This window comes from Beta vulgaris, chromosome 9 (assembly GCF_026745355.1).
Source record: "Beta vulgaris subsp. vulgaris cultivar EL10 chromosome 9, EL10.2, whole genome shotgun sequence".
NCBI classification, from domain to species: domain Eukaryota; kingdom Viridiplantae; phylum Streptophyta; class Magnoliopsida; order Caryophyllales; family Amaranthaceae; genus Beta; species Beta vulgaris.
Window position 1 is genome coordinate 49308390 of NC_079210.1, and position 25398 is coordinate 49333787.

At 36.5% G+C, this 25398-nt stretch overlaps 4 protein-coding genes across 4 annotated transcripts; 2 read left to right on the plus strand and 2 right to left on the minus strand.

Annotated features, from left to right (window-relative positions):
- Positions 1-103: 103 nt before the first annotated feature.
- Positions 104-4373, plus strand: LOC104904438 (uncharacterized). Its single transcript, XM_010692682.4, has 5 exons — positions 104-336; positions 583-2847; positions 2923-3243; positions 3326-3425; positions 3510-4373. The coding sequence occupies exons 2-5, from the start codon at positions 611-613 to the stop codon at positions 4212-4214; spliced, it is 3363 nt and encodes a 1120-aa protein (XP_010690984.1). The 5' UTR covers positions 104-336; positions 583-610; the 3' UTR covers positions 4215-4373.
- On the plus strand, positions 4116-6640 carry LOC104904437 (hypothetical protein). Its single transcript, XM_010692681.4, has 4 exons — positions 4116-4251; positions 5361-5710; positions 5828-5935; positions 6169-6640. The coding sequence occupies exons 2-4, from the start codon at positions 5390-5392 to the stop codon at positions 6463-6465; spliced, it is 726 nt and encodes a 241-aa protein (XP_010690983.1). The 5' UTR covers positions 4116-4251; positions 5361-5389; the 3' UTR covers positions 6466-6640.
- A 125-nt stretch (positions 6641-6765) lies between these two features.
- Positions 6766-9859, minus strand: LOC104904435 (uncharacterized). The gene is made up of 5 exons (XM_010692680.4): positions 9293-9859; positions 8486-8704; positions 8297-8380; positions 7608-7737; positions 6766-7414 (listed from the first exon to the last, which is right to left on the minus strand). Exons 1-5 carry the CDS (start codon positions 9676-9678, stop codon positions 7046-7048), a joined length of 1188 nt encoding a protein of 395 aa, XP_010690982.1. The 5' UTR covers positions 9679-9859; the 3' UTR covers positions 6766-7045.
- A 1299-nt stretch (positions 9860-11158) lies between these two features.
- Positions 11159-24231, minus strand: LOC104904439 (hypothetical protein). Its single transcript, XM_010692686.4, has 15 exons — positions 23761-24231; positions 21374-21776; positions 21103-21280; positions 20863-21002; positions 18195-18993; positions 17692-17792; positions 17188-17332; positions 17031-17099; positions 16893-16938; positions 15892-16343; positions 15361-15440; positions 14723-14858; positions 12355-12538; positions 11921-12003; positions 11159-11808 (listed from the first exon to the last, which is right to left on the minus strand). The coding sequence occupies exons 1-15, from the start codon at positions 23861-23863 to the stop codon at positions 11686-11688; spliced, it is 3042 nt and encodes a 1013-aa protein (XP_010690988.2). The 5' UTR covers positions 23864-24231; the 3' UTR covers positions 11159-11685.
- Positions 24232-25398: the final 1167 nt, after the last annotated feature.

Sequence of the window (25398 nt, forward strand, 5' to 3'; positions counted from 1 at the left end):
CGAGTTATTTACACTTCCTATATCCAACCAAACGAGCACTTAAAAATGTCGTACTTTCGTAGTTTCGTAACGAACATGTGCGTTAAAAAATAAAAACCCCAGTAAGTCACGACTCACGACCACTTTGTGACCGGTCGCTATTGACCAACCGTTTATTTCCGACGGTCTTGCTGCCATTTCCGACGGATTAAGCGGTCGCTAATGGTTTTAAAACCCTAACTTCAATCGACTATGCAGTCGAACACTATTCTTTTACTTACAATCTGAAACAAACAGAGAGAAGAATCCCGCTGTAACCGCACTTGCTACCACCGCCGTCGTCTGCTTCCATCTTAGGTATTATTCCGAGTTTAATTTGTCTATTTTCCAAAATTTTGCCTACATCTGAAATTTCCTGTCATAATTTAATCTAAGTTGTGATTTCTATAACTTTGCAAGTACTACATTAAGCTCTAATAATTATCATCCTTTGCTTTTCACTGATTAGGAAGATAATAGTTTTATGAGTCAATAATTGAATTCTTGCTGGTAATGTTAGTGGTAGGTTGAATGCATAAGTAATTTTTTGATGTCATATGACAGAATTTGAAGAAATTTTGGAGTTGTTATCATGAAGCGAAGAGATCGTAGTTGGATGTATGATAGAGTTGTTGGACGTTCTCTTAAGCCTGAGTTTGTTAATGGAGTTCAGGAATTTATTGAATATGTCAAACTACAAGAAGAATATAAACCTGGAACTGTTAGATGTCCTTGTCTTAAGTGTAAAAACATGCGTTTCGTAGATGTGGAAACAATGAGAGAACATTTGTATAAAAAAGGCTTTTCTCCTCATTATTATATCTGGTTATGTCATGGGGAAAGGGAGACTTGTAGTACTGATGATCCACGGCTTCGCCAGGGGCGACCGAGTACTTCTGGAGACAGGGTGATTGGTGCATCTGGTTCGAGTCAGAAAAATGTCGTTCGTAGTAAGAGTCAGTATGTGGAAGAGGAGCCAAATGATGAAGCTAAGATGTTTTTTAAGTTACTTAAGGATGCTGAGAAGCCGTTGTATGAAGGGAGTAAGATGTCGCTGTTGGAAATGGCGTCAAGGACTGCATCTGTGAAGTCTGAATGCAACTTATCACAAGGTTTTGTTGATGGATTTACTTCTTTGATGAATGAAGTTCATCCAGAGAATAACTTATTGAGTAAAAGTTTATATGATACAAAGAAGGTGCTCAAAGGTTTGCAACTTCCGCATGAGAAGATACATACATGCCCACATGGTTGTATGCTATTCTGGAAGGCTAATGCTCACCTGGATAAATGTAGTGTTTGTGGAAAAGATCGATATAAGAAGACATCAAGAGGTAAGCTCATTCCTGTGAAAGTGTTAATTTATTTTCCGATCACTCCAAGATTGCAAAGGTTGTTTGCCACTAAAAACATTGCTGAGCAAATGACATGGCACAACAAAAACCATCGTGTTAGGGGTACCATGGCACATCCAAGTGACGGGGAGGCCTGGAAGCACTTCAACACCACTTACTCTGATTTTGCAGCTGAACCTCGGAATGTTCGCCTCGGATTGTGCACGGATGAACTCACACCATATACTAGATCCAGGGGAAAGTATTCTTGTTGGCCAATACTTCTTACTCCGTATAACTTACCTCCATCGATGTGTATGAAGAAGCCTTATATGTTTCTTTCATTGATTGTTCCTGGTCCAAAGAATCCAAAAGAAAATATGGATATTTATATGCAGCCCTTGATTGATGAGTTGAAGCAATTGTGGGAGACAGGCGTTGTAACATATGATATTTCAAAAAAACAGAATTTCAATCTGCGAGCTGCACTTCTGTGGACAATAAGTGACTTTCTAGCATATGACATGCTATCTGGATGGTCAACTTCTGGTAATAAGCCATGTCCTTATTGTATGGATAAGGGTAAATGTTTTCGGCTCAAGCATAGTGGTAAGGTTTCTTGGTTTGATTGCCATCGCCAGTTTTTACAACATGATCATCCTTTTCGAAAGAATAAAATATCATTTTTCAAGAATAGGGTGGAAGATGGAGTACCTCCACCTAGGTTGTCTGGGCAAGAGGTGTGGAATCATGTTTCAAGTTTGCCAAAGTCAAAAGAAGGTCCTGCATCTCTTAAATGTTTGAAGAAAGAGAAAAGGGGGTGGAGTAGACAAAGTATCTTCTGGGAGCTTCCTTATTGGAAGAACTTGCTGATTCGTCACAATTTAGATGTAATGAACATCGAAAATAGCTTTTTTTGTCAGCTTATAAATACAATTATGGATGTTAAGGGCCAAACTTCGGACAACATTAATGCAAGGTTAGATTTGAAACTTTATTGTAGGCGTCGAGAGTTAGAGCTTCTTGATGAGACGAGTGGTGTTCATAGCATGCCAAGAGCCCCTTTTGTGTTAGACAAGGCTCAAAGAAAGGTCTTATGTGAATGGGTAAAGAAGTTGAAGTTTCCAGATGGATTTGCATCAAACTTGAGTAGATGTGTTGATCTTCAAGCATGTAAGTTCTCAAGGTTGAAAAGTTATGATTGTCATGTATTCATGAACAGATTATTGCCAGTAGCCTTAAAGGAGTTACTCCCCCTCCACGTTTGGGAAGCGGTAACTGAGCTTAGCCAATTTTTCCGAGACTTGAGCTCCTCAACTATCCAAGTTAAAGACATGGATCGTTTGGAGAAAAATATACCACAAATTCTTTGTAAGTTAGAAAAGATTTTTCCGCCTTCATTCTTCAACACTATGGAGCATCTTCCAATTCACTTGCCTTATGAGGCAAAAGTAGGTGGACCGGTTCAATATAGGTGGATGTATCCTTTTAAAAGGTAAATATTAATAATTTACTACATTTATGTTACTTGATCATTAAAACTATACTAATTAATGTCTTCAAATTCTAGGTTTCTCAATCATTTGAAGCATAAGTTTGGCAGTGAGGCACGTCTAGAGGTAGCTATATGCAATGCTTACTTAACTGAAGAGACTGCAAACTTTTGTTCCAATTATCTTAAGTTAGAAGTTGATACAAAAGATGGGGAATTGGGTCAAAATGTTACTTCAAGTGCTGCTAATCAAAGCGACCCAGATGTGCCTGAATTATTTCGACTTAATATGGGACATGCCTCCAGTGAAGATTGTCTACGATTTCTGCAAGATAAGGAATACGATCGTGCCCATCTTTGTGTCCTTGCAAATTGTGGTATCTTGAATGATTATGAAAGGTAAAACCAAGGAATTTGGTGATTGTTTTTATATTATAATTACTAAGAAATTAAAGAATTATGTTAAAATTATCTGTTTCAGGAAATTCAAGGAACATATCATCCAAATCAACCCTTCAATTTCATTGCAAAATGTTTGGACCAGATATGAACATCAATTTCCAGATTGGTTCAAAACTCATGTAAGGTTTATTATTAAGCATTTTGTTAGGAAACCTCAGAGCATTATTCAAAGTTCAAAATTTATTTTAATCCTTTGACAACAGGTTTTGAGATCATTGACAAGCAATGATGTTGTTCGAGCACTAGCAATGGGGCCATCTAGACAAGTGAGGACATGGAATCAATACGATGTCAATGGATTCAATTTTCATACTTTTGAGTACGGTCAACACGAGTCATCAATGAATTATGGTGTTTGGGTTAAAAACCATGAGGGATTGTATAAGTTCGGTATATTGGAGGACGTCGTTGAGTTGGTGTATTTGGGTGATCTTGGTGTCTACAAGACGATATTGTTCAAGTGCGATTGGATGGATTCATTCAACGGCATGAACATTCATAAACAATACAAACTCGTTGAAGTAAACCCTTCGAAGAAGTTCCCAAAGTATGATCCATTTGTATTGTCACATCAAGTACATCAAGTGTATTATGCACCTTATCCAAGCCTAAAACCGGATAGAATTCAATGGTGTGCAGTGTTTAAAACCAAAGCAAAGTCATCAACTATTGATACTCCAACAGACATAAATTTTTTTCAAGAGGAATTCATTATGGATCCCCCAACTCTATGTGCTCCTGAAGATGGTTTAGATTATCAGCTCGTTGATAATGAGGATTGCGATGAAGCAGATTGTGAAGATGTAGAGGAAGAGCAAGAGGAAGATGAAGAGGATGAAGAGGATTACGACAATGGTGACTATTATGATGATGATTATGACGATGAAGATGATTTAGGCGTTATCTAGGCAGTTTATGTAACGTAGATGAACAAATATGGTAAAGGTAAACTATCCATTGTGCTTATTATTTATGTCCTAAGTATGTAGTTATTGTTGATTTGAATGTTTAATTACCATGAGTGATGCTTGTTTTATTAATCCATATTCCTTTTTATGTTTGCGAAATTATATTTCACATTGATAATTTTGAATGTAGTTTCATGTAGATGCTGCAATACCTCACATATTGGCTTTTAATCTCGATCGAGTTAGGCAGAGGTAGATGAGGGTGTGCAAAAAGCCCAAGAGCACAGGGTTTCAAAATTATAAGGATTCTAAAATATATTATTTTAAATTTTTTTACTACATATTTGATGAAATCAATCTTATTTTCCAACCTTAATAACTTTCTCAATAATTAATATTCTAATTCCCAACTTTCCGTCTTAAGTATCACAACCTTCCATCTTTTTATTTATAAATACGGGACCTAGTTTTCATGTTAAGACAGGGTCTCCGAAATTTTCGAATGGCCCTGGAGGTAGGGGTGGGTGGTGACTAGTGACTGTCTAATGACTAAGGTGGTGGACGTCCTCATGAACTATGGTTGAATAGCAAATTTTTATTAATGTATATTTAAAGATATTAATGGTTAAATGTGTATATTACATGAAAAAAAAAATACTTTGATAATTGGTTTATGGGTTATTTTTGTTACAAAAAAAAGTTAACCAAAAAAAGAGGCACTTATTTAAATGTCAATAGGGAGGAAAAATACAGGGGAATTGGTGAAATGCACATCTATTCATGCCATACATAATCAAACTATTTCTAGGACATGATCCACCTTGCAAGCCTAAATAACCGTTTTGCAACTTTTTCACTTTTCCTAAGAAAGATCAACAAACATAAATTCAATTCTCCCTAAGATGAAAAAAAATATAGAACATAAATGAAATTCTCAATCCAAAATTAAATTAAATAAATTCCACTCCACATAAATGAGGCAAATTCAATAAATATGGTAAGTTCTCTCTTTTCTCAAGCCATTTATTCTATACTTTAATTTCAAAACCACCATTTTTGTTTTGAAATTCATCTTGAAAGAAACAAAACCACCGAGAACATTTGATGATCTTCTCCAAGATAAAGATTTAAGTTGTTTTTTATCAGGAAGAAAACATAAAAGAGAGGGATAAAAAATGGGAAAGTTCAAAGAAGGAAGAAAATGGGTGTTGATAAATATGATAATAGCAATGATGTTTATGATGATAACACCCATTACAAAGGCAATAGATACAAATCCAGTACATGATCCATGCACTGATACAAAGGTGCAAAGATGGGATGGCTTTACATTCGGCCTGGCGTTTTCGTCGAAAGAATCGTTCTATGCTCCTGATCAAGTCCAATTATCTCCTTGTGACAGTCGTCTTCAGCTTGTTAACAAAGCTCAGTTGGCCGTCTTCAGGCCTCGAGTCGACGAGATCTCCCTACTCACTATCAACTCCACCTTCAGCCCTGTATGTTTAGATTTTTAGTGATTCAATCTTTATTTTTGTTCACCCTTTTCTTGGATGATTATATGCAACATTATGGAGTTGAAAGTATATGTTATGATGATGAGATTATGTATGTAGGATACATCAGGTGGATATATGGTGGCTTTTGCTGGAAGAGCATATGCTGCAAGATCACCACCAGTTTTTGTTGCAGATAGTACCAATATAGTAACATCATTTACTCTTGTAAGTTGCATCTTGAAAATATTCACTTGTTTCAGAGTTTTGATGAGTCATTTACCTACAAATTTTCGCTTTAGAATTGAAACAAACTAAAGAATTCAACCATTAGAAACAAACAAGCATGATTCTAGCATAAAATTTAGGATCTGCATATGTAAATGGTGGACATTCTGATCTTTACTGACATTAATACATTATAGTTCTATGTACTAAGCTTTTTTATTGTGTTATTTTAGGTACTTGAATTTGAAAAGGGTATTTTGCAAAATTTGTACTGGAAAAAGTTCGGATGTGATTCATGTAAAGATTATCACATATGCAAAGATAACCAAGAGTGTGCAGTGCCAACCTCAAAGTGCAAAGACAAGGGTGGTCCAATTGACTGTACAATTAGCATCCAGCTAACCTTTTCAGGCACAGACAGGAACAGCGAGGTGCTTAACTCATGGTACGAGATGAAAAACATGAGGCGTTTCTCCCTACTCGACCTGTTTTCCAGCCTTCAGAATTCATTTACCAATGGTTTCTTCTAAGCTTGGCAGAGCCATATCAAAAGATTGGGAAACTAAAGTTATTTGTCGCAAAAGAAGTTTAATTTTCAGATGTAGTACATTTATAAGTGAAATCAAATTCTCCAATGCAAGTAACATACAAACATCTCTTGAAATGTTCATAATATAACTTACAAGTGAATGCAGCAATAAGACAGGAAAGGTTTTGTTTACTTTTACTTCTAGATACATTTTAGAGAAAAATTAAGTTCAGAACGGATCATTAAGTGAAGAGTGCATAACCTAAGTATCTAATTCACAATTGTGTTAACAATTAATCCATGAATCCAAAAGGCAAATCAGAATACCACATGGATAATAAGCAAAAACTATACATTGCCAAAAGTTCAGACTAAAATCCTAATATGTCAGAAGACAAGAGCAACATTATAGCAAAAGGTATGCTACTTCCAGACAAACTAGAACTAACAAAAAGAGGCGAAACAGGAAACAAAGCATCTTCACATTTTGGTAACAGCTGATCCTAGTATTTACTTAGCCAGATAAACAAAAAAGAGTGAAAAGCTTCTCCTGTAAAGCAGAGTAAATTCTACCATCAGCTTCAATCAATTATGTTCAACTCCATATCTTGCTGATTAAAGAATTGACCACATTGGCTTGAAAGAACTTGAACCCCATCAGCAGCAGCAACACCAACTTCATTCGATACCTCAGCTGGACCAACTTGCTCTTCAATAGACTGCTCGTTATTCTTTCGACCTTTTGAATCATCCTCGTTGTCAGAATCATCAGAGTCTGACTCTGATGACTCAGCAGAATAGTCAGAGCCTTCATTCTCCTGTGGCGCCATTGTCTCTTCTGCTGTTAAATCAACTGTCACGATTTCATCATTCAAATCCTTTGGTGTGGTACCAGCTCGTCGAGTTAAAATAAGATAATGCGCTACTGATTTGTATCCCGTTGCAACAATCTACAAAAATTAAACACAAAGTCTCAGGATCCAACATAGGTCTGCACTAACAAGTGAGTCAAGAAAGCATGTGTACATAAGGCACCATGAAAGGAAAAAGCTCATGGTTTGGGATTAAAGCTATTACATTATTTGAAGGAGTTTTCAAGACACTCTAATAGTTGAAAATTTTCTAAAGAGGTCTAGATTGTACCTTTGAGTGTGGAATATTAATTGGTTGCCATCCCTTTGAACGACGACAGCGGCTGCAGTTACATATATCTCGACAAGCTGGACACAGCCACGTTGGATTTTCGACAGCTTCCTGAACATTTTCTCCATACCTAGACAAGCAGCACAAGTTGAGCAAGATTGCCAACTAAAAACATAAGCTTTTCTGGTAATGAGACGTTTAAGCAATGTGTAATGATGAAAAATAAGACAAATAGTAGCATCCAACTTCCAGCACAAAGGATCCATCCAAAAAGAATAGATCAATTATAGTATGAATAGATCAACTTCCAGCCCCACCCCCCCCCCCCTGGTTACTGTTCAGAACAACTCCTCTCGGATTGTAAAATGTTTAACATTATTAGTTAATGAATGAAATGCCATGTTTACCAAAAAATAAAAATTATAGTATGAAATTCCAGAATCGGATTATGCAAGATTATAGGAACACTTTTACACGCAGCAAGTGCTGTAGACACAAATTAACCTTTGCCACTACATTACTAACAGATTGCAGCCTTGATCAATGATCATAGTGAATCCACATTCGCAATTCCTAAAAATAATACTCCTAATAAATAGATAACAATGGCCTGATAAACAAAATTGCTGAGTTTTTTTAGTGAAAATTTAAACATTCATATGTAGACATAATAATGAATCAACAATCACCTTGTGTACAAACAATCTCCACAAAGATGCCCCTGGGCAGACCTACATTTGCCGCAATAGGTGAGTTTCCCAAGAGTTTTCTGCCTATAACCAAACAACGAGACTACCATTAGCAAGAGAAAAAAGATCAAATCCTACTCCACTATGAACCAAAAAGGAAAACTCACAACATTACTAGTTAAAATCAACCTGCATTGGTGACAAGGCTGTCCATCAGGATTGTACAAGCGCTCGCCATCTTCACCAAAACCATCCATATTCAAGGTCCATTTTGCCTCACAATCACCCAAAAGTTTTTCATGTTCTTCGGTATAAAACTCCTGTTTCCATGCATCTGGTATAGTAATCCCCATGTCTATCAATGCTCGCTCGTTCTCCAAACACTTAGCTTGGGAAACATCTTTTAACCTGGAAATGTTATCCATTAGAATTGAAAATCCAAGCATACAACCACCAACAAACCCATCAAGCAACAATGTAGCAACCTAAGACAACAACCCATGAGATATACGCCTACTAAAACAGAACAAAAATCTATTCAACATTCCACTAACTATCACACCCAATATCTAACATCAATTGTCTTATTTTCTGCATCACATTCATACCAGATAACATTCCATTAACTATCCACCCAATGTTTTAAAGGAACAACACATTTGAGAAATTAGTATAACAATTAATACAACTTTACAAACAAATAATTACTATCAACTTCTCACTTCACATCTATACTAATTTAATTGAAACACAAACAAACAATTGTACAAACATCAAGACATCAATTTCACATGCAAACCCACAAAACCTATTAAATCTCCCAAATAAAAACAAACGAAAAACACAAATTATATAAACACAAAGACAAAATAGAAAGAACCCACCTCAAATCAATGATCAAATACCTCAAATTTCACAATCTCAGACAAACACTCATCAAAAACCCAAAAAAAAACATGAGAATAAAATAACAAAAAAAGAAGTAAGAAATTAAACCTTGCAGATCTTCTAGAAGGATCATAAGAGCGAGGACGAGGATAAAGAGGCGGATATCTTTTCTTCTTCTGAGGTGGGTTTTTCCGACGAACTTTACCCATTTTTACAGAATTGAAAATCCCAGAGGAGAGAGAAAATATACCCAGTTTCTCCATTCTCTCTCTATTTTCTCTAATCCTTTCTTCCCTAATTCTTTCATACTCAGCTGCATCTTCATTTTCCTTCTCAGAATCTGAGTCAAATTCAGATTCTGAATCAGAAATCTCTCTCCTCTTTGTGGGTTTTTGGGTTTTCTTCTTCTTTTGTGGGGTTTCAATTTCAATTTCAGATTCAGATTCACTCATTGGTGAAATTGAAGGAACTCGTTTTCTTAATGTCATCACCATTTTTGCACCTTAACTTTCTCTCTCTTGTTTTTTCTTTTTCTGGAAAAACTTGTGTTAATGGAGAAAGAAGGAAGGAATTAATGAAGGGTTTGTGTCAGAATTCACAGAGAGTTGAGTGAGAATGTGTATTTATAATAAATGCAATTTTTGGATAATTTGGCGCGAAAAACTTCCTCTTAGAATTTCACCCCTTTTTTCAGTTGGGGGTTTGGGAGGGAAGAAAGAGAGGAGAGAGAGTAGAATTTTGGGTGAAATTTTTGAAGTTAAAAATTAACCGCGGTGAAATGAAAAGTTGGAGTCTTTTGTTTGCCTTCTTGAATTATTGATGAAATTTTTGAAATTTAAAATTTTTGACTGTTTGTCTTGTATTTTGTGCAAAAAAAATTATTTGCTTTACATATAATTAGTACTTTACATTGAAAAGATGATTATTTGTGTCGAAAAGTACAATATTAAATGTGTATAATTTTTCAGGTAAATATAATAAAAAAAATTAAATGTGGGTTATGTGGCTACAACTTTTCATTTAAAAATTATGTAGCTATGTCTTTCCATGTAAAAATGAACATAAACTAATAATATAAATTGTTTAATAAGATTTTTACAAGAATAAAGTATTACTTCAAAAATAGAAACATAAGAAATAAGAAGAAGATTTTGGTACACTGTAAATGCAATACAAACACTATAAATTGGGATGGAACGAGTAGGAAACAAAATAATAAGCACGTCAAATATAATGAAATTATTTTTCGAGAAAGAATCAATCAGAGAATTTCTTTATATCACTTTCCAAATGTACTTTTGTAAAAGGTGTAACAAGTTGACTTATACACTATTTATATGATATGTCTGATCTATTTTTGTTATTTGCATGATAATCAAAGTATTGTAACTAAAAATAATAGAATAAGTATTTATTAGCTAGATGTCAATTATAAATTACATTAAAAAACATTGATCTTGTTTCACTTGGCCATGTTTGCTTGAAGAAGTTCAAGCTCCCCCTTTCTCTAAACCTAATTTATCTCTAGTCGCCCCCCTTTTCTCCACTTCTATTCATGGTAAGTCTCTTTTCCTTTTTTGATTTCAATTTTCATTTCCCATTTTTTAATGTACACAGTGATATAGTGCAGGAATATTATTTCAAGTACACATTACTGGAAATTAGTTCTACAAATACATTGCTCCTAACTCCTAAGTACTACGAGGAATATTATTGAAACATTGTGAAGAAAGATCCATCTCTATTGAGGATCAAACATTGTTTTCATTTGACTATCTTTATTGAATAGGTTAAACAGTGTGTAAATTAAAAAGAAACAGATCAAAAAGGAAAGTCTGTAAATAAAAAAAAAACGGACGGAGTAATTTATAGATGTAGCAATCTAAGAGGAGAAGAGAAATGGTGCACACATGGAGATACAGAATTTTCGAACTCGGAAAGCAACTGCATTTAAGTTCTACAGAGAGATCAAAATGAGAAGGCAATCATCTAAAATATACTGTATAATTCTGTGTTTTACAATTTACAATTTCAAATAAATACAAAATCCCCTTACAAGGGGGGTTGCCTGATAGATTATGTAACAAAACTACAAAAGTGCGACTATACAAAATCTGTACACTTTTGTACAGTTAACACAAACAACACCACAAAAACTTACCCCTTTTACCTTCTACCCAAATCCAAAATAAACACCCACATACAAATCCAGTCCTGAAAGCGCTCACCATAATTCCTAGTACCTTTTGTTATAACCTAAACATGGATTTGATCACCAATTCTTTCCTCGTTTTCCATCTCTCCTAAACCCCGTCTCTTCCGATATGTTCAGGAAGAGCGAAATGTTAACAGTTCCAACTCTGAAGGAATAACCCAAAACCGTGTAGAAATTCTCCAAACGAGCCGTCTTCAAAAGAAAAACATTGCTCTGACTACTGACCTGCAACATATGCTCCAAAAGCTACAAGCGCCTCTCAAATGATATTCAAGACACAAAATTTTCATGCATGTTGTGCATGCGTCTTCTGATGGATATCTTCCACGAGATCTTTCAACTCAGGAAAGATTGATACAAGCACAAGCTCCAGGATAGCATAGGCAACTTGTTTCAGACATATTGAAGACTGCATTTTGAAATGAATCTCTTCAAATTCACATCAAACTGAATGACAGAATAAAACAAGGAGGAAAAGAACGCATAGTTGAAGCTTAAGAAGAATGGTTGACAGCTGTTACCTGAAGGAAAAAATACAGATCCCGTGCACAACGCTTGTACTGCTTTGCGCCAATCATACTGACTAAGGGTGCCGGAGCTCCATCTATCAAATGCAGGACAGAAAGTTAACCTGGTAATCTCAGTAAAAGTGAAGCCTAGAGCTAAATTAAGCATTTCCCCACGCCTCTACTAGGCTTTTTTTTCTGAAAATAATTAGCACAATTTACTCACACCGTAGAGCTAATAAAGTTTTGAGACAGTAAAGATTCACAGCTAAAATGATCGGCCCTAATGCTGGTGGAACAATATTTCAAAGGTGCACTTTAGCAAATTCACATATTGACGTTACAAAGTACTGAACTGTTGTGTTAAACTTCACCAACCTATATTTTCTCAAGCCCAAATTTTAGGCATCAAATTGAGAAGCAGATCATATTACAAGATAGGTACTTACTGAATAGCATTTTCTTCACATAACTAGCTCTTCGAGCGGCCTCAAGTTGTGTCTCAAATGAATTAGATTGAGACTTCCTGCTGGCGGCTCGAGGTGTAGCTTGAAAAGATTTAGAATCCAATTCATCAAAACCACCCCCAGCAATTTCTAGCTTGAGAAAGAATTTGCCATCTGGCCAGAGAATCTGAAGCAGATAAACACAATTAATCAAGTTCTCCTAGATTTTTTCCCTACTATAAATCACATGCATATATGTGTTGTCACCAGCTTAGTGTTGATTCTTGAGGAACATTTTTGATCATTAAAGAAATAAAACCAGAAGAAAAAAGAAAATTCAAAAAATGAAAGGATGAAAGATTGTAAATTATAAAGTCTAACTCGGTTAGCAGTAGTAGTGTGGACCTTTATAGTCAGTTTTGGTATTCCTGGCGTCTTCCTAGGGTGCCCATTTACTCAGTTAATACCGAAGTAAAACAAATGAAATTAAAAAGCTTTTGGCAAACACCAAGCCAAGTATTACGTTATTTATCCAAAACTCAAGCCCTTTAAGGCATTCTCTTCCTCACTCATCTCCTCAACTGGAATGACCACACATTTCAACTATACAAGACAGGCAGATACCCATTATCTGATTGGTTACCTCCACAAGGACCACAATTGAGCACCAATCAGTTCAAGCATCATTCCCCTCCCTAATACTTTCTTTTCTGGCAAGTTCCGCAATAATTGCAACATTACCCCACTTGGTAACTTTTCATTCTTAAGTTAAGAAACCAACAGTAAATTTTAAGCATGTAACACATCCCACTATAATAACACCCTTTAACCCACTCACCACTATAATAACACCCTCTCTTTTCATTGTGTTCCTTAAAACAGAAGCCCCCTCCCCAATTAACAGCATCTCCAATCCACCATCATTCTCAGCTCCTCTTCACCCAAAACCTACCAACCCCACGTTTACCTTCGACGACGCCACCAATCATCAACCGCACACCTGCAGCACTACAAACCACGACAACAGCGGAAATGGAAGCGAGATAAATTCCGACCGTTATATCTGTACTCAAACTCTCATCCTTCGACTTGTATGCTGGTTGAATAACTCTCTGATCTCTCTCTTCTAATCCTCAAGATCAGAATCTACTAGTAGTGGTTGAGGGATGACATTGTGGATGTTTCTTCCCGCCATAGATCTAGGGCGTTGGTAATGTGACCACATATGTGTAAATTTCTGTGTAGCGGAAGACATGATGGTGAGAGTCAGTGGTGGTTTCATCTTATTACACCTGGGTAGTCATGGCGACAAGAGGACGTTAATCATTATATCTTGGTGGTGGTTGGCACCCAGAAGCTCTGGATAGTGCTCTTTCCTTTATTCATTTTTAGTGGTTGTGGTCTTGGATATGACTGATGAGAGGAAGATGGTGGGTTGTACCTGCCGGGAGGGGGGAGGTTGTGGCATTGGACAGTGACAGGGGGGCCATAAGAACCTTAATTGATTACATTTTCTACTGCTATTTCTCAATCACATAGGTAATATGGACAACTACCCACTTTTTCTCAGCTAACACTAAAAACCAGTTCATTCTCCCCATGTTGCAGTTGTAAAGAACAAAAGTAAGTATATCTATTCACCGGTAGTTTCTTAAGCATCCAAACAGTAACAACATTGTGCCTCACAAGTCACATCTTATCTCCTACAGTACATAGCTGGAAAGGACATGAACATGTTACAAGGGTTCTAGACTTGTAACATCCGTGCTGGTTAAAACATGAACTCCAATTTGGACCTATGAAATTCCCCAGGTCATGGCTTCAGAGGAATAGGCTGGTCTAGAACAGGTGGCATCAAAACCAACTTCCTGATGGAACCATACTGAATATCGCAAGTGATGCTTGCAGGTTTAGTGGGATGGTTATGTACAAATTTCTTTCTGTACAAATCAAACGTCCTTCAAACAGCTCTCTCTCTCCAGAGGGAAAAACTGTGGCGAAGGCCAAAGAGAATCAAGTCCTTATCCTAATCCACAAAAATCAAGTCCAAAGATATAACTCTATCAGTTTAGACTTGCCAGCGGCCCAGGGGTAAGGTAGCATACATCCAAGTATCCAACGCTACCTAGGCCCTATCTATCAACAGATCCATGCTATGCGACTGTTGTTATTGATTGACTCGAATCAAAAGGTTTATAATCTGATGTACCAAGTACCAACATATGAAATTAAATATACCAAACATATAACTACAACATACACCTACAGGTTTATGCCAAGCAATCAAGCATAATAATAGGAATCGTAACAAATTGTAAAAACAGGTGATTGATAATGCTGAATATAAGATTCTAATGATCCAAACACTTACATCTTTGACCCACCGAATTCCTTCCGCAACAATATCCTCTCTTCGTAGCCAATTAATCTGCATCAATAGCCAGTCATCAATAGCATCTTCCATAACTAACTGCAGTATTTGCTTTGAGATCCAAAAGACTTGTCTCCTGTTGTAACATCACCAGAAGAGTATAAGAAATTTTTCTTAGGTTCCCACCAGAACGGAAGGAGTTGAAGTGTTGAACAGTAATATTAAACATACCATGCAACATTTCCATATTCTTCTCAAGATTCCAAAAGATATATTCAAGTATTAACTCAAACAAATTCAAAACCTCCTGCCTAACCAGTAACAAGGAGGCAGGGGTAAACTAATACATACATTCTGCAACTAAAAACTGGTTGTTCATCTCACTCCCTTAATAGATGAGACAATTGGCTGGCCACAAAAGTACAAGTGACTTAGTCCACTATAATGATGCTTACATGCAACTATATGAATGCCACAGAGCAAATAAGCTGTAAAAAAGAGCCACTCCATGTTGAACCACATATTTTTCAGATCTCAGCTTTCCAGCAACATGCAGGTGATCAAAGTAGGGGGGGTGGGGGTGGGGAAGGGACTTCAAAAACTAAACAGCAAAATAGCGAAAAAACAAACTAATTTACCTTATCCAGCCTCTTCTGTTAAGCTGAAATAGCTTGTCAACCAAATTTAACATAGGCACGGTAACATTTGGTGGTGACCACTGCAACATGAGCAAAGGCAATAAGAAACCTAAACATTATTCAATGAAAGCAGAGGACCCTGTTATTCAGCTCGATTGATTAAGGGACATTTGTCATCAAGAGATTGTCAGGATATTAGCAGGTGTATAAATAAGGTCATACAAAATTACATTGGAAGAATATGGATGAGCACAATGGTCACCATCTCACCATATATATCCATGTAATGCACGAAACAGGGAAAACATACCAAGCTAAGACTCCATTTGTTTCAGGAAGGAAATGTTTCATACATCGAGCCACAAACCACTCCACTAAATTATGCTAGCTCGCCTTAAATCATGATGATCAGATGACACAAAATACAGTATCCAATACCACAGATAGAAAAGGGAGAAACTTCCAAGGGTGAACTTAAAAAAAAGGGGGCAGAAAAAATAAGCATTTGTTGTTATTTGAGATATCGAATACCTCAGGTGGCACTCCAACAGGATCATCAATTGGATGCGGAATAACCGGCAAACTTGCTACTCCAACCAAGTTGGATTTCATATGTTGCCTCGACTCAGAATATGAATGTAGGTTTCTATTGTTTTTAACTACCCGTGGTGGAAAGCTCTTCGAGCTCAATTCATTATCTGAATGCCACCCATTTCCTTTAGCACCCGAATCTGCATCCTCAAGGTCATGACTTCCATCTTTATCACCTTCCTCATCATCAGAAAGATTGTTAGATGTTTCAATTGAAGCATCTAGTGAACCATGCATAATAAAATCACGTTCATTCAAGGACAAGTTTCTGGTTGGCACATATGAAAGATCTTCATACTGTGATGGAGATGGACCAACAACTTTGCGCACGAAGCCATCTGAAACCCCCTTAAACTGGCGTACAATATCATCAACAGCATCATCTACATTTACTGTTTCACATGTTTAAAGCAAAGTCAAACCACAATTAAGTACATGTCTCACACTGTGGCGAGCCACTGCAATCACCACTTAAAGCATTGTACAGCAGTGTAACCAGAAAGAAATAGGAAGATAACAGAAAACATACAATTACATACATCCGTAGATTAACATGAACCTAAACTCTGAAAATATATTATGCAAAATGAGTTCAAGAAGCTAAAACAATGGAATATCCTTCCACGCATAGAAAATAAGGAATAACATAGGCATCAAAAGACAACTCATCATATACTAATATGATAACATAGCCCAAATAAGCATAGTAGCAATGTAGCATACAATAATGTCGTTCTAAAAATCACTTCCCTGCCTCGGGCTAAAAGGAAAAAATTGTCATCGGCCAAGGGTGTCAAACACAGAACACGCATAATCAATCTCCATCTTTAACATTACATTTACAACCAACTCTGATTGCAAAGGATCAAATCAAAAAACATTCAGCAATCCAGATTCCTACATGCGAACTAAAAACTGCATTGACACATAGAACAGCATACCTGCAAGGGTTTTCATCACTGACGGTGACTTTCCAAATGAATAGTTCTTCAAGGAAAAATAAACAATGCGCATGTTAGATTTTAGCTTAATCATCACTCTTACGCAATAAAAACGAAAAAACACAGAGACAAACTCACCTTTGAGGAAGCACTGAGGAAGTCCATCACTTCATGCTGTTCAGCAACATTAGCTATGGATAAAAGATCCTATGATAAGATAATTCACATTTTAGATATCAGAAGAACCGGGGAAATACTAGAAAACTTCACCAGTTGAACAAGAAAAAAATCATACTTGCAGATATTTATCAAGCTGGATACAACGCTGATGGACAAAAGCATCTTCAGTGCTGGATGAAAATATCCTTTTTGGAGGCAAATGCAAGTTATAGTTTGGAATATCCTTAAGTTGTCGATGCAATCTCTCAAAGTTCCTGTATCTGTACACAATATTGGAACAATTCTCTTGTTGATCAGACAGGCATAAAGGACCACTAACAAAACTTGAAAAATTCATTACAATTCATGTAAAAGAGCAAGATAAACAACAAAAATGAATGAGTCAGCCAATCACAGTTTAAGGCTTTAAGCAGACAACAAAATCCATAGACAACTCAGGTAGACAAATAGTAGCAACTTTCTGCGCCTCCTGATATAACAAAAACGCGTATGCTAAACTTGGTCTTAGTAATTCTAAGATACTATATTACATATGCAATAAATTGACAACTGGCATTTCCTTGAAAAATAAAAAAAAACTTGAGACGCTAGTCAAAAGAGCAAGGTAAAGCGAACAAACCTCCTTTTCACAAACCACTTGTCATTCTGCGCATCAGTTACAGCAATAGAATACACAGCAAAAGACTTAGATCCAATTTTCTCAAAGTAAGCTCCTACAACCTGTGAATCATGCAATTTCGAGATAAATCACCATATAAGGTAATTTATCAATTCAATAACAAAAAGTAAAGCATAGCTCTAGAAAAAATTGGAGAAATTAATCTAATGCTTCTCTACACCCTGTTGAGTATTTCACCTCAAAAAAAAAATCCTTTGACCTTGACTCTAGTCAAACTTTGTGAAAAGATTCGTGTAGGATAAAAGTGGGAGCTTCAGTGCAAGTGAATTAACACTACTTTTAACATTATTGTACTATCTCCATAAGCCCGAAGTGAGGTAAATTCCTCTTTCCAGACAAAGATGGAATATAAAACAGGAAATTCTGCAAGTTCACTTCCTACAAACATGTGGCCCTTCACATTTTCGCAAAGAAAAGGATAGAAGTTCAAGAGAAAGACTAACCCGACACATAAGCTTGGGAAAGTGTGACCCTTCAGCACAAATCACTGAACCTGACAGATTTTTCAATTTTTGTGGTTCACTGCGCCTTCCAATATCCGGGCTGTAAAAGTCCTCTGAAATCAGAAGACTTTGGCTTCCACCAGTATTCGAAGTTTTCTCCAGGAAATCAAATATCAAATCAGAAGTACTACTGGATTTCTTAAGCCTACTTCTATTTCCATCAGTTGCAATTTTATTACCACTCTCAACTTCAGAAACAAAAGCCATTTCTTTTTCCATATCAAGAGATATTCTTTTCTTCTTGTTGCTACCATCTGTAACTAGATCAGTGAGATTCGATCCCGCCAGAGAACCCGCCACTATTTTGTTATCTAATACTTGAGGCGAATGGCCTTTTCCGGATTTATTGATTTTATCTTTATAGTGCCTTCCTATAGTCCACATGTTTTCGAGATTTTCAGGAGCAAGAACTTCAGTTCTTCTCTGGGTTGCAGCATCCAGTACTCGTGCCCAGTCAGCAACCTTTGGCTGCGAAGATTCTTGACAAGATATATTAGAAGAGGGAACCATTGAAGCCTCCAGAGGATTTTTTCTCTGCTCAACCTTTTCACTTCCGTGCATTTCAGTTTCTTGATAATGGAAGTCTTCATGTATCTTGAATGCATTTTGACCAGTTTCCATGCTTCCTTCAGCAACAGATTGATCAGGATCTGCCTTCGATGACGGATCATCACCATCTAATCCAGTTAAAAAGTCTTTAACTTGAAGAAGAACAATCTCGACCAACTGATTAATATACCTAGAAACCAAAATGGGAAGGCAAAAAAGAATTCTTTGAGCAAACTATCATACCCTCCATCACATATCAGATCAGACAACTAAGAAACTTTGACTTGTGATTTTGATTCAAGTATCCATGTCGGATACTCCAACAACGGTAAGAGATCCTAACCTGACTGACTTCGACCAGATATGTTAATTACCCTATCTGTCTCAAAATACATTATCCGTTTGCTTTTGGCAGAAAGCTAAGGAAGCTGTTTGCTTCTCGCAGAAAGCTAAGGAGGACGTACTATAAAGTGGGTAAATTTGGAAATATTGGATTAAAAAGTGGTTGTGATTGGAGATAATATGTAGTATTATATTGAGGAAACAGAAAAGTAGATATGATTGAAGAAAGTGGGTAAAAAGAATCATATTTTGAGAAAAAGGAGAAAACTAAGTACAAGTGACTTATAATGTGGTCTCAGCCAAAAAAATTGAGGAAATGCATAAAGCAATTCTGAGACATTTCAAAATGACAGGATGGTTATGTATATTGATTTTTGAGATACCATGAACCACAAATTTCTGGAGAACAAAAGTAAAATTTTTTAGAACAAAGAAGGAAGGGAGAGGAGAAAATTCAGGGATATGCTAATAGATGTATTGAGATCAGAATATTGATAAGAACTACCAAGCAAGTCCAAGTGAAATGTATCTATATGTTTAGTGTATGTCAAGCACATGTAAAAATTTTGCTAAAGACAAAATGCTTTATGGATGTCATGCCCAACCCTGATATGTCTTACACTTGGATATGTCCTATCCCCCAACACCCATTCCCGTGTCTGAGAAACATAACATACAAATTGCCATAACACAATTTCAGTTCAATATACTAAAGAAAAACTAATTTGTAATGCTGCTGGATGAGAAGAAGAGAAAAAAAGTAAAAATGTCGATAAACTTCAGATATTAGATCTAACTTAAAGCATCACTATGCAAGAAATTATACACCAAATCAAGAGACTTCTTGACATTACATGATTCAGGCTCGAAAAAAGTACTTGGAAATTCAATTGGTATGTCGCAACATGACTAGTATGGACTATGGGGCACAAAGAGAGAAAGCAGCCATATGCGAAGGAAATAAAAGAAAGATGCAGCCAACAAAAGAAACAAGTTGAGGAGAAGGCATCTCTGCACCGCAATACCAAACATTTGGAAGTGTAATTACATGAGACTAATGGTTGTCAAAAGAGCCAGTTTGAAATTTCCAACCCTATAAATTGAAGAATTATAAGAACTTATATTGTCAACTCACAAAGTTCAGGCTTGACAAATGGCTAGTCCCAGGTTTACTTCGCAAAATAGTGGCACTCAGGCTCTTAAGCTTGAACCTCGGCTGTACCATTACTTCAGTACCCAATACTCCAAAGAGGGAACAACTAAATGCTGTATAATTTATGCAACTGATGCTCTCTATAACTAAAATTTTATACAAAGGCATACAAAACAGATAATCGAAGAGAAAACAGATGTTAATATGCAAACTGTCAAGTGCTGATTCAGTCTCCTCAGGGCTTCCATCTTTCTTCCATATCCCCTAGTAGGCAACATTGAGCCCTGCACTTCATCCTATGAACAACCCCCTCCCCTCGACCAAGTTCCCCTCAATGACAAGCAATCCCAAGTATGATATACACGTGTCACTTAGGAAACGATTAGGAGCAACCAATCCTCTTCCAAGTGCTTCGTGTTAAAAGTACTATCCTAACAGCATCAAGTACTCTTCCCAGAGATGCCAGGTAAGAAAGAAGAAAGAACAGATTTCTCTCATGTCACTAAACATGCGAAAGCACTCAAACCATATAGATGAAGAGAAAATGAAGTATCTAGTACTCACTCTGGAGACACAAGGTTCAAAATAGGTTGCAGTACTAAGCATGTTACAAACTCTCGAGCAATGCATCGAACAAGAGGACATTGTGCTTCTTTTGGTCTCAAAACTAAACCTAGTAATCCAGCCACAAGTCTCTGAAGGACCTGTAAGGAACGAGGAGTAGGTTATACACAAGCGACATATTTCGCAAGAAATGCGAAAAAATATTAGAGAAAATATAACTTCATATAACTCTTTTCACACCTTGTACTCGGTCTCAGAAGAAACTAATGCTGGATGGAGTTCCTTAGAAGCCATAAGATGGTGTTTTAGTCTTTCATCCCTTTCTTCAGAAGACAGAGTGACCATAACATCTATGCCAATAGAAGCTTGGGTTTTTCTGAACAATTCTAAATGATCACCTATTAAGTCAACTATATCCCTGAAGCATTAAACAGAGTTCCGTTAGTAAGATGCAAGAACTCGAACAACTGCATTAGTGTAAGCTGGAGGCACCCATCGTAAAATGATTTACCTTGTTAGTAAATCAACAAGGTTCACTCCCTTTACCCTTCCTGCAACTTCTCCTAGCGCTTCCAATATAATGGCACGCATCAACTCAGGGGCTTCTTTGTCAGGTGTTATACCAGAATACCATAAGTCCGTAACAAAGTCTTCTATAATTTTATCAACAAAGTCCTCAACTGCAGCCTCTATAACGGGTGAATCAAATTTCCCCCTCCATTTTGGAGGGGGAGGAACTGTAGATAGACGAAAATCATCCACCGACAGTTGTTTCTTCTCCAAATGAGAAAGATATGTCCGTTTGCTGGCTGATGGAACCTTCGGATAAAACTCTACATGATTTGTTAGATGGCGCAAAAGGATCGCAATTAAGACTGCAACTGGAACATTCATCCACATTGACTTACTTGTATCTGCATATAGTCAAGAAAAGGCACAGCTACATTAAGTTGACTCGCAAAGAGTAACAAAAGCTTTAATCTCATACCCTCAAATTACATCCATGCTATGAAAATGCAACTAAAAGAACATCCACTACTTTGCTGATTGGAGTAGTTGAATAAGACATGCTTTCCTGTAAAGCCTTAGGTTTTTTATCCTAGATACGAATGCGCATATACACAATAGATTATTCTTATCATGAGCATACTTAGGGATCCCATATGCTCATATTAGTGAGCTTTCAAAACTCCGAGAGAGAGAGAATGCGGATGGTTAAAAGTTTAAACAGGATGAAGCTTAGATTGAGAGATTAAAGTCCTACTCCCAAGTGCAAATCTGGTGGTTTTCCTCCAGATTCACAGGTTTTTACGTTATTTTCTTGTATTTATTATTATTATTCTTGTTAATTTCTATCTAGTGGATGAATATCCGCATAGTTATATTTTTTTTAAAAGCATCAAAATATAACAACCTCTACCTACATGCAAACAAAATGTTAATCTACCTTGACTTATTCACATGGTAGATACTTCCTCCTGTCCGTTTAGCTTATTAGACGCAAAATGTTAAAATTTCTTCTCTTTATCACTTCTTCCTGTATGTTAACTTTCCTATACGTAACTTAATCTCAATTTTCTTCTTAGTTTCCCTTGTCAGAATCCCGAAATCCTCGCACATTTAACATCATATGCTAGTGACGAAGCGGCTAAGGGACCCTTGAATACTTATCTAGTTATCTCTATACTCGTGGTGCAAATAGTGCAACACATTGCTGTCTGGGAATTGCCCCACGGAATATCATCTTAGCTCATGCTCATGTATGTGACAAAGTTTGATGCTGGTTGTCACATGCAAAAGAATACACACGAGAACAGATCCATTGAATCCCTCGAAACAGATAAAAAAAAAGGTGTCACCCTAATGCCACTATGTGAGCTCTCACTAGAACGATGTAAAAAGGTCATATATATGTAAACTTACCCCTTACACCTTCAATAAGAGAAAGGTTTGTTTTCATCAAGATCCAAAACATAACCACCATTTACCCCTTCCAATCACCCTGGCAAATAGTGTTCTTACCACAATTCAACAGAAGGATACTAGTAGAGTCTAATAAAGGATAAGGGATAATGTCCTAAGTGGTAATACATAAAAATCAATAACACTTTGCCTTAAGTTCCACGTGGGTGTCTTGCCAGAAATAAAAACCTTCAAATACAACGATAAACTAATAATAAAAGGAATGTCAACTCAATAATAAGCAACAAGGATCCATATAAAAAAAAGCGCCTATAGTCACTTTTGCACATAACCACCATGAACAATCTCATAGCTATACCCTTCCCCAGCCAACAAAGAGAGATAAAAGGTTCCATCTCGCAGCAACTTCATCTGCTTCAATCTTGCAACATCTCAAGCAGTCAAGCATTAGCTCGACACTCTATGTACAAGATGAACCAGCATCCTAAGAATGCAGAAAACATCCCTTATCAAGTTAAACCACATCAAAAAACAAACGCCAACGATACCCCCCCCCCCAACCATCACCGATACACGAAGGCATTACAACACAAGCTAAATCATCCATTCCTCGCACATCGAACTCTACGTATACTCATCAAAACATCGACATGTTGCACCCAAATTGACTAATTTCAACCCCATAAATGACATTATTAACAAATTCACTAACGCCATTGAATACACTTACAAATAATTATACATATTTGCTCAGAACCACAACTTCCCCTCTCAATGATAATCATCATTCAAGCTTTATTAATCTACTACTAACTTCAATCTTTTGAATACAATCCATGATCACAAAACAAGTTAAAAATCCAAAAAACAAAAACCAAAAAGCTAACCATAATTACAAAGATGAAATCGCAACATAAAATCAAGTCCAGGAAAAAACAAACGCAATAAAAAACACGAGAAAGAAGGAAAACTTACGAGATAAGAAGTACGTAATTGAGAATATAAATATAGCCCACCACAAAAACCGAACTTTAGCTTCTTCAATGAGATCCTGGATGGATTCCATCCTTCGCCTCATTGCTTCGAAACCCTAAATTACTCTTCTTAATCAACGAAATTGAAACAAAAATTTAAAAGATGGAAATTCAAATTGGATCCTGAGTCTAAGGTCGATAAAGATGAAGATCATTCGCGAAAAATTAGGGTTTCTGCAATTGAATTGGGTTAATAGTAAATTAAAATCCCTAATTTAGCAGCGATTAATTATAGTCAAAATTAAATATGAAGATGTGAGATTGAGGAGAATAATAAAAGAGAAGAAAAGATGGACATTCACTGTGTGTGTTCTGTACAAAGAGAGAGACGAAGAGAGAGAAAGATGAAAGAGAATCTAAGGAATCTGGGTAGAGGTGAATTTTGTCGTTAAAGAAGTTTTTTTTACCGGTTAAAGTTGAACATTGATTTTATGTTGATTGTTGATTGTTCTTGTTTTTTTACCGGGAATAGTTTTGATGTTGAATTTAGGTCTTTTTAGGTCAAGTGGTCAGACCTTTTGGAATTCGACCTTTGTAATGTTGAGGGATACCCTAGTTTGAAGCGGTAAGTCGATAATGAACAATTTGTCTATTTTATAGTAGTACTTCCTCTTAGATGTAATTAATTTTTAAGTTCGGACTATATTCGAGTATTTATATTTTTCATTTATTAATTATTTAATTTTAAAATAATTCACCATATATCACTTGATGTAGTAGTAAACGTATTTGATCCTCATTATTAGGTCATCGGCTCGATTCGAGATATCATAATGAGATGGAGCAACGGTTTGTTAAACATCGTTCCAAAATTACTTAATATTGCCCCAAATTTATTTTTATAGAATATATTACCCTCTCTCTTTTCCGCAACACCCACCACTACCTGCCACACCCTGCAACCACCCGTCATCACCTACGGACCTACCTCCCCACTGCCACCTCCTCCACCACCCACCTAGAAGCAGGTGAAATTTTTTTAGGACATGGGCGAACGTCTGACCTAGACGTTCGCTCCATGACCAAAACATCTGGTCGGGATGTTTGCCCCATGGCCCGAACGTTCGAGCCATGGAGCGAACGTCCAGGCCAGACGTTCGCCCATCGTCTTAGAAAAAATTCGCCTGCTTCCAAGTGGGTGGTTATGGCAAGAGGTGGATGGTGGTGGTGGCAGGATGGTGGTGGAGTGAGGTGGTTGGTGGTGGTGGTTTAGCTAAAAAGAAAGAAAAGGTTAAAGATGTAATTTCAACTTTTTTTGGGACGACGAATAGAAGTTCAGCTACAAAAAAGAAATCAAATAGGAAAAATAAACTTTATGGCTGGAAGTAAACATTAACTGCCACATAGCTAATTACAACACATAATTTTGTAGAAACATGAATGAGTAAAAAGATATTAGATTAAATGATGAGTCTTTGGAAATCCTTACCAGAGTTAAGGGGTTCACCGTTCAATCCCATACTTCAACATATATACTTTTTTTTTGTAAAATGATCCCACTAACGGACACCCCGGGTGCTGGATAAGATATATATTGTTCTACTTAATTACTCATATTTATACAAAATAATATATAATT

What these genes read in the sequence shown, in the direction of transcription:
- LOC104904438 (XM_010692682.4), top strand. Translation starts at nt 611, where the DNA reads ATGAAGCGAAGAGATCGTAGTTGGATGTATGATAGAGTTGTTGGACGT. An exon ending in TGGATGTATCCTTTTAAAAG is followed by an intron (nt 2,848 to 2,922) that starts GTAAATATTAAT and finishes TTCAAATTCTAG; the next exon opens with GTTTCTCAATCATTTGAAGC. An exon ending in ATCTTGAATGATTATGAAAG is followed by an intron (nt 3,244 to 3,325) that starts GTAAAACCAAGG and finishes TATCTGTTTCAG; the next exon opens with GAAATTCAAGGAACATATCA.
- LOC104904437 (XM_010692681.4), top strand. Translation starts at nt 5,390, where the DNA reads ATGGGAAAGTTCAAAGAAGGAAGAAAATGGGTGTTGATAAATATGATA. An exon ending in TCAACTCCACCTTCAGCCCT is followed by an intron (nt 5,711 to 5,827) that starts GTATGTTTAGAT and finishes TTATGTATGTAG; the next exon opens with GATACATCAGGTGGATATAT. An exon ending in TAGTAACATCATTTACTCTT is followed by an intron (nt 5,936 to 6,168) that starts GTAAGTTGCATC and finishes GTGTTATTTTAG; the next exon opens with GTACTTGAATTTGAAAAGGG.
- LOC104904435 (XM_010692680.4), bottom strand. Translation starts at nt 9,678, where the DNA reads ATGGTGATGACATTAAGAAAACGAGTTCCTTCAATTTCACCAATGAGT. An exon ending in CAGCCTTGTCACCAATGCAG is followed by an intron (nt 8,381 to 8,485) that starts GTTGATTTTAAC and finishes GTTTGGTTATAG; the next exon opens with GCAGAAAACTCTTGGGAAAC. An exon ending in TTAATATTCCACACTCAAAG is followed by an intron (nt 7,415 to 7,607) that starts GTACAATCTAGA and finishes TAATTTTTGTAG; the next exon opens with ATTGTTGCAACGGGATACAA.
- LOC104904439 (XM_010692686.4), bottom strand. Translation starts at nt 23,863, where the DNA reads ATGAGGCGAAGGATGGAATCCATCCAGGATCTCATTGAAGAAGCTAAA. An exon ending in CTTGTTGATTTACTAACAAG is followed by an intron (nt 21,281 to 21,373) that starts GTAAATCATTTT and finishes TTAATGCTTCAG; the next exon opens with GGATATAGTTGACTTAATAG. An exon ending in CTTCTGAGACCGAGTACAAG is followed by an intron (nt 21,003 to 21,102) that starts GTGTGAAAAGAG and finishes CGTTCCTTACAG; the next exon opens with GTCCTTCAGAGACTTGTGGC.